General features: G+C 48.4%; 1 protein-coding gene across 1 annotated transcript; it reads left to right on the forward strand.

Moving 5' to 3' along the window:
• Positions 1-7,575: 7,575 nt before the first annotated feature.
• On the forward strand, positions 7,576-8,837 carry LOC120651237 (RNA-binding protein 12-like). Its single transcript, XM_039928663.1, has 2 exons — positions 7,576-7,973; positions 8,097-8,837. Exons 1-2 carry the CDS (start codon positions 7,793-7,795, stop codon positions 8,696-8,698), a joined length of 783 nt encoding a protein of 260 aa, XP_039784597.1. The 5' UTR covers positions 7,576-7,792; the 3' UTR covers positions 8,699-8,837.
• The last annotated feature ends 210 nt before the right edge of the window (positions 8,838-9,047 follow it).

The following is a 9,047-nucleotide window of genomic DNA, read 5'->3' on the forward strand; positions in this document are numbered from 1 at the left end:
AAAGAGCCTTCAGATGGCTGTCCTTCTCGCTTGGCTTCTGGAACACAGCTTCACGGGGCCCAAACTGAAGATGAGCCAAATTCTCTTCTGGAACCACGAAGTAATCTGAAGACAAGTTCACCACATTAATCTCCAAGTTGGTGTGCTCCAGAGATGCTTCATAATCCACCAATTCCTCGTCTTCTGCTGTCAGAGGAACTACTGAGGCTTCGTCTACAGAAGTAACCGAAACGGGCGGTGCCGATTCGGCTGTTGGCTCTGCAGTAGGCTCTACCGGTCTGACCGGTTGGTCAGAGTGGTCTGACCGGTCTATCTGACTGGTCTGACCGATCGGCTGCGGCGGTCCGACTGGTCTGGCTAGCTGATCAGCTGTCTTGACCTTCTAAACCTTGCTCTAAGGTAACATGGGCCTGTATCTGTTGAAGCCCTCATCCCTCATCTTCTCTTTCTCCTGCTCCTTCTTTTCTTTATTGCGAAGGCGCTGCAATTTCCTCTTCCGTGTATGAGTTAAAACTGAAGGTCACCACCTAGGCTGATGGTACTTGTCCGCTGCGCTCTTGCTGTTACCGGCCTCATGATCATTAGCTATGACCGGCTTTTGTGAAGGAACATCAGCCGATTCTTCAATATCCATTGGCTTTTTGCCTGTGTCTTTTATGGGCACTTTGATTTCACCGATTTGAACAACATCGGCTTTAGGCTTCTCTGGATCAGCAACAGGCTTCTGCTTCTCTTTCTTTTCCTTGATGCGATACTCGAATCTTGGAGCAGGAACCTGGCCCGGCCTCTGGTGAGACCGGTCTGACCGGTGCAGCCTGCTGCACTGGACCAGATTGGCGTGGTCCTAATCGGTCGTGTACGGGCACCCTAGAGCTTTCCACTTGATAATGTGGAGGATAAGGCATCGGGAAACACTGCATCCACATCCCTTCATGCTCCCATGCCGGATTTGTTGCACTTGACGCCGGCGGCACCCATGGCATGGTAGCATACATCTTCTAAGGAGGATACAATGTGACAACATCACCTCTGCGCCTGCTGGATTCCCTCCTTGGAGACACTGGACGATCTTGACGCGGTGGTGATCGCGGTCTCTTTTTTAGTGGCCGATCGATTTGAACGGCCTTTGTGTACTTGTTCAACAACTGGTTGAAGGTGAGCTTCTGATTAGCAGTCTTTCCCTGCACCTTCACCTCGTTGGTCTTCCAAGTACCCACTTCCGGACATTTTGGCTTAAAAGTCCGGGGACGGTCACCAGAGCGGTCTGACCGGTTGGAGGAACCGGTCTGACCGGTCGTGCCTGATCAGCAGACCGATTTTTTGGTGGAGAGCTTCCTTGCCCCCCGAGTCTGGGATTTCTGATAATGATCTTTAGAGTATCCTTGCCATCATCAGTCTTCTCTTTGATAACTTCCCGTGCAAGGATCTTGTCACTTGTATTCATCGGTCTTGGATCACCGATGACAACATGCTTCCCCTTAGCTCATTCGGCTTGTTCCGGCCGAATGAGCACCTTTGGATTGTTCAATTCCAGCGTATGAACAGGGAAAGGAGCCTTGTCAATTTGCATCTCAGAAAGTACTAATCGTCCTTCATTAATGGCCGATTGTACCTGTCGACGAAAAACATTACAATCATTAGTAGCATGAGATGTAGAATTATGCCACTTACAATATGTATGTCGTTTAAGTTCATTGGGAGATGGAATAGCATGTGACAATCGGATGTTACCATTCTTAAGCAATTCATCAAAAATCCGATCACACTTAGAAACATCAAAAGTAAATTTCAGCTCCTCTTGCCGATTCTTTTGAATTGGCTTGAGAGATGGAGCTGAACCGGGTTTGGCCTTTGATGGCCAAACAAACTCTGCAGCATATACTTCCTTGCTATCGTCGTCCGAACTATCCGAATCATGATCAAGAATATGCGTGTTGGACCGATGAGGCATGAAGGTATCTTTAGCATTTTTAAGTTTAAACTCTAAACCCATGACCTTGACTTGCAAGAAATTCACGGTATGATATTCAAATCCCTCGAGTTTCTCTTTCAAATAAGAACGTATACCATTAAATACCAAATCTGCCAAATCTTTTTCAGAAATCGTCAAACTAAAACACAGATTTTTAATTTCTTTAAATCTTTTGAAATAATCTGAAGAAGATTCATCACGTCCTTGCTTAATCGATGTTAAGTCCAACAATTTTGCTTCGGTTTCCCCACTAAAGAAGTAATCATGAAACTTATGCTCCAACCGAGCCCAATTGCGAATAGAATTAGGAGCAAGTGAGGAAAACCAAGAGAAAGCCGTTACAGTCAAAGATAAAGAAAATAAACGCACACGCAAAGCATCATTGAAACCGGCTTCTTCTAATTGCAAGACATATTGACTGATGTGTTCCCAAGTTGTACGAGAATCATCACCATTAAATTTAGTAAACTCAGGAATACGCCAACCAGCAGGAAAAGGAGTAAAATCAAACTCAGCGGGATAAGGTTTTTGATATAAACGTATAGTACCCATATCCACCCCAAGCTTACTTTTAATCGCATTTGCCAGATCCTCTTTGAACATAAGGAGATCGGCCTGATAGTGCTGGCTGGTATAAAACTCAGAAAAACGATGTGCATTAGAATTTCCATGCGCCATCATCTGTAAAGAAGTCGGGATCGGTCCTTAGTTAGGTCCAGATCCTCATGGCCCTCCCGCTACAGTAGTAGTGCGAGGTGGTGTATACAATGAGAATTCATTAGTTCGGCTAGGGGCAGCCGAACCTGGAATTGTCTCGAGAGGCGTCGGCTACGGTACTGAATAACCGGTCAGACCGGTCGTACCGATCTGTGGGACCGGTCCGGCAGGTGAAGTGTGCATGGTCAACGGTGGCGGGGTTTGCCCTGACAACGAGTTCGGCGGCATACCATAGAGCGGTTCAAATGTTAACTCAGGGGTAGCCGAACTCGGATATGATGAGTTAGGATCTGACATGGGTTGTTTACCTTTAAGCGCATCAACATCACTACTCAATTTAATCAAAATATCACCCGCAGCAGTTTGTGCAGCAACAATCTTTTGATCCATTATGGATGACATTCTATCAAACATATCAGAGGGAAAGAGGCTTACATTGGGGATCTCTTCAATCGTATCCTTGCTAAGTTTGAGAGACGGCAGTACGAACTCCTCCACCCTCTTGACGAGGCCACCACGATCCTTCTTGAAGCCCTTCAAGAATTGTGCCTTGACGTGCTCCTCCACAAGGTAGGCCTTGCTCTCCCCTTCGATGAGCTCCTCCATTGTAGCCGTGAAGATGTTTTCCTTGTCGATCTCTGAAGAGCCCATCTTCTTCAAGGAGTAGATTAGATCAGTTTTAAAACCAGATTAATCTTTCCCCAGTGGAGTCGCTAAAAAGTGTGTTGACACAGAATTGCGCCAACACACTCGAATGCGCTAGAACGCGCGTTGATTGTCGACACGATCTTCACCAATGGGCTCCCTGCGCTTAGACCAGTCAGACCGGTTATGGCGACCGGTCAGACCGGTTCTACAGAGAACGCCGCGAAGACCTAAAACCTCGAGCTCGGGAGGAACCCCGTCGGAGCTCGTGGATCTAGGTTTGCTCTGAGGTCGGCAGGCCACTCAGAACGCCATCGAACGCCGTGGAGACGAGCGAAGAACAGCAGATGGGGTTGGAAAAGTTAGTGTTTGGAGGTAAAAAGTAAAGGATAAATGTGTGAATCGATTGGGATTACCCTTAATCGGCCGTGGCCCTTCATATATATAGGGTGGGGAGGTCTGTACCCGTTAGGAGTCGGAACCCTATCAAATCACATGTCAAAATACAACTCCTAACTCGGACTGGGCGTTTCGCACCGGTTTGACCGGTCTCTGGACCGGTCTGACCGGGGTGCAAGTCTTCCGCGAGGCATAACTCCCTCATCCGAACTCCGAATTAGATGTTCTATATATGCATTTCGATCGTCTCGACAAGATCTACGCAATGGTGCAGTCCAATTTGCAATTTGACAAACTTGTCTAAACCGGTCTGACCGGTTCAAGGGAGAGGTCTGACCGGTCCTGCCCAGATTGTCCAGAAAACCTTCATTGTGCCAATTTTGAGTGTCAACAGCAAGCCAACCAGGAATCCCCAAAACAAACAATAATGGAGCATGAATCATGCCGAATCGACTACAGAATGGACACAAACTAACTAGGGATCGACAAATTGACCAAGAGCAAACCACCACATCCAAAGCCCACCGCTGGTGCCTTAGAAAAGCACTGCCAGGCAGTGCCTAGAGAAATCACCACCGGGAGACACCACCGCCATCACGACCTTGCTTTTAGACACTACAACCTACAAACCCTAGGACTTATCTCCACCACCAAATGGAGAAGGAAGGCACACTTGCGGGTTCCGTGCACGCATTGCCGAAGAGGACGTCAGGGACTAGGGATCAGCGATTTGGCGACGCTTTGATTTGATCCTTTACTTCCAGCAGAATAGTCGATGCCAACATCCACTCAAGACTAACGGGTCATGCATAAATGTATCCAGTAGCAATCAAGAGGGGAGGAGAGTGAATTAGACGGTCTAAAACCTTAACATATGGCTCCAACTAGTTTGCACATAATTTTAAACTAAAACATACTATCTAGATGTGCAACTATAGTTCAACTAGTGTGAAATCCTCATTCCAAAAGAGTTTTGCAACCTATAGCCAATCCTAGCAGGATACTACTCTAAGAATGTAAGGGCACACAAGTTGCAAGAATAAAATGCGGAAACGTAAAGAGGGGATGAGATAAAGCAAACTCTTGACACAATGATGTATCCCATAATATCAGTAGGCAAATGCTACCCCTAGTCCATATTGTTGAAGCACTCAACCAAGAGTATCGCTTCTCGACCACCAAATCTGTTCTGAGGACACCTTTACTTGCCACAAAGGCAATGCCACCAAGGCTTACCCAAGGTCCCGGTCACCTTGGCTCCGTTTTCCACTAAGAAGCTTCTCCACGAAAGATGGGGGTCTCCACGTCCCCCGCACAAAGTCATCAGACGCCACTCCATACCAAGCCTGAGGGTCGAAGATGTACCGGCGAGCCACCAAGACTCGAAGGATGGCCGTCGCACCATGATACACGTTGGTTCGCTCAAGAACCAGCTCACAAGGCGCAACACCTCCTAGCGCTAACACTCACAAAGCTTGGGCTGAGCCTAAGGATTTGATCACTAAACACTTTGGTTGGCTTGGAGGTGTTTTTCAATGTATATGGGGTCTCCCTCAACTCCAGCAACCACAAATGACCCGGGGTGAGGCATATATGTAGCCCTCCAACTCGAAGTAGCCATTTATAGCCGTTATGCCCTTTTCTGCGTAGGTATCAGTTTAACTAGTGCTCTGCGTCGGTTCAACCGGCCACTAATGGCTTCAAACTAGTCGTTGGCCTTTTGACGCAGTCTACCGCTGACTTAGCAGCCATCGGTTAAACCGATGCCTTGGTGTCGATTTAACCGGTCTTCAAATCTTCATCTTAGCTCTCTGCTGCAGTCGTGGCATTGCACCAATGCCTTTCTCCGATTCACCGTAGGTTTAACCGGTGCTGAAGGCTTCGCTCTTTGCCTCTTGACATGCTCTCAGAGTAATAACCTGGTGAATGCACCAACACTCTCATGTTGTACTGTTGGTTTAACTGGTGCTACTGTGTTCTTCAGTTGATCTTCAAAAGCATTGTCCAATGCACCGATGCCTATGCTTTGGTTTATCTGATGATCGTCGGTTTGACCGATGGCTAGGCATCGATTTAACTGGTGCTCTATTGCTGACACTTGTCCAATCCGTTGCGGTGGTTATTTATCCATATTTTGCTGAGACTGTGACTTGGCATCTCGACGGTGATTTGGACACTTCTCGATGGTGAATTGGACACATTGGATTTCATCCATGGAATCTACAAATCTACAAATATGATCTTACAAACTTGTTAGTTCCATTGATTATGTTGCCACACAATTGCTAAAATCATAAACAATGGTCTAATGGGACCATGTTCCTTACACAAATGATTGATCTCTTAAAATGTTGTCCACAACGAGCTACTTTGGAGCCATTCTAGAACTCTTCCTGTTTCCCTATTTCCAAGATGATGGAGAAACCAGAGAATCGATGCTATGAGCTAAACCAAGCAAACATTATCTATCAATATTGGCTCGTGATTCGCTGCTGTCGATCGACTAGCTAGCAGCTACTACTAGACATTATCCTCCAGTTGCATTGGTTCGTTGAATGATTTGCTGCCACTGCCTACTGCTAGTACGTCCGAACAACAGCCCGTGAAGGCAAAAAACGACGAGAAACCATATATGACGCCAAGCCTATACATTCCGCGCCCACGATAACGACGACGATGTTGCAGAAACTCCCAAAACAACTCCATCCCTTCCGACTAGACGTCCATTCACGTGTGTATGTCGTCGTCCTTAGCTTGCAATTTAAAAAACGGCAGGCAGCCTTCTATAGCAGCGTTCTTTCTACTATGACGCGATAATCTAGAGATTTCCTAGCTCCATTATTCCATTGCACCTAAAGATCTGTTTATGTCATCCCAGTGAAATGGAGGTGAGAGGGACGGTAGAATAATATGATTACTTCCTCCCTTTTAAAATATGCACTGCTAGAAAAACTAGCATTAGTGCTAGTCATATAGTCATATAGAATGGTTAGTACCGATTGCCGCAACCGGTACCAAACAATCTACTTAAAAAATAAAAGATATAAAAAAACTGGGAGGCCAGTTTAATACCAATCACAGCAACTAGTACAAAATGCGCCATCTAGAAAAAAACAAAAAAAAGGATCGTTTAGGACTGGTTGTAGATATAACAAACCCCGGGAGGTCTGCCAACATGCATCGGCCCAAGTCACAATGTAAGGATTCAAACCCACAATCTCTGGCATTGCGTGTAGCTCGCGTATAATCCCACCAATGCATCACAGGCTTTGCGTGTAGCTTGCGTATAATCCCACCAATGCATCACATATGATTGGGTGTGAGATGCTGTTCTTTTGATGTAACCCGTGGAGAACCATTTAGTTCAATACCAAGACACCGACTGGGTGGTGCCACTAACCGGTACCCGATTGGTGTTTTGGCCCAGTAAAAAAATAGTTTCGGGGGCTATCAAATTTATTAGAGCCGGTACTAATATGCCTATGTGCCATCTTTAGTACGGGGTATAAAGAATGACGGGTACTAATAACCGTGTGCGACGAAAGGTCGGTTTTGTAGCAGTAACAGTCATGTCTGTTTTTTCTTAGTGTTTGCTATGCACCTAGATATAATGTAAATTTAGGTGCATTGGAAAAGCTGTGAACGTAAAAGAAGTTAAAATAACCTATATTTAAAAATGGAGCGAAGCAGTAGGCTTTTCATCATGGCAGTGTGTTGCTTGTATGAAAAAGCGTGTGAGACCATCTCTTACTGCAGTGCCGGCAATTTATTTATTACGTTTTTTGAGGTTTTGCCTCTACATTGTATTGGATGCTATGTCCATCGACTTCGACGATTGTTGGAGACGATCAGAGGTGGAACGTATGTACAACATAACTCGGCGGTTGATATATTCAAAATCTCGCTCGCTTGACCCTGGTACCATGTTAGCAAGCCACACCAGTGCACCACCATTTCACGCATCACGAGTTCACGACTCTTCTCGATCCTCCGATCCGCATCTATAAACACCATCGCAGACGGAGACATAGCAGGGCGTCTCCCCGATTCCACGAGAAGATGGGCACTACGACGAACTCTTCTTGCTTGCTCCTTGCTTTGGTGCTGCTCTCTTCCTTCTTCCACTGCTACTACGCCGCCAACCATGGCCGGAGGCACGCACGCCCACCACGGATAGCTGCCGTCGTCGTCGGCTCTGTCGTGCACTCCGGATCAGAGGCCACAAACGCCATCCCTGCAGGTGGGCAAACTCGCCTTCATATATCGTGCTCTGAATAATGTTATGCTCCAAAGAACTTAGCGTGACCGGCCAGCCCGCCGCCGGTTTCTAACACTGCGCGCTGTTCCCTCTTCTCTTGCCCAGGCACCCTGGTAGCAGTCCGCTGCCACGACGGGAACGGCCGCACGGTCTTCCGGAAGGAAGCCGTCACCGGCCGCCTCGGCAGGTTCCACGTCCACCTAGCGCAGGAGGCGAGCGGCCGGCTCCGGTTCGTCACGTCCTGCTCGGTCCACCTCCAGCACCAGTCGAACAACGCGCAGCCGTGCGCCGAAACAGCGACCTCCAGCGGGCTCCGTCCCGTCGCCTCCAAGAGCGGCAGCGCTCGCGTCTTCTCCGCCGGCGTGTTCCCCGTCCGTGCACCGGACCTCTGCGGCCGAAAAGGCATCTTCTTCCCTCCGGTCCCCTTGGTGCCGGAGCCGCCGAACATCGGCGGCGTGCCGATCCCACCGAACCCGATCACGCCAGCGCCGCCGTCTCTAGTGCCACCGATCTTCCCCACACCGTCTCCGCCGTCCATCCTGCCACCGCTTGTCCCACAGCCACCGCCGTCCTCGATAATACCACCGCTGTTGCCGCCGTTAGTTTCCGCGCCGCCGCCGCCACCCCCGCCCCAGCTTCTTCCTCCCCTGTTCCCTGGCGTACCGCCGTCCTCCGCTTCCAAGAATCGATGGGCGGGGAGTCCTTGAGAAAAACCTCGAGTCTCAAAGGTGTTGTCGTGCACGTATACACTATATATATTAATCTTGGTTAATGTCATGTTCTGTGTACTGTCCGTTAAATTGAAATAGGATATAACAATATGTCCATTCAAATTTACTGCTCAAACAACACAACGCGCCTACTCGCCCCCCGCTTGTCCCCCGTTGAGGGCGACATGGGCAGCTCCCCGTTCCCCCATCCCACGCTCCCTACCCTCGCCACCGCTGGAGCTGCCCGCCGGAAGCCCGAGCAGCGAGGAGGGCGGCGGCGGGGCAATCAGCTCGTCCCCTTCCTCCTCCTCCCCCAACCTCTTCCCCTCCTTCCCCTCCTCTCTTC

Source organism: Panicum virgatum, chromosome 9K (genome assembly GCF_016808335.1).
Source record: "Panicum virgatum strain AP13 chromosome 9K, P.virgatum_v5, whole genome shotgun sequence".
NCBI classification, from domain to species: domain Eukaryota; kingdom Viridiplantae; phylum Streptophyta; class Magnoliopsida; order Poales; family Poaceae; genus Panicum; species Panicum virgatum.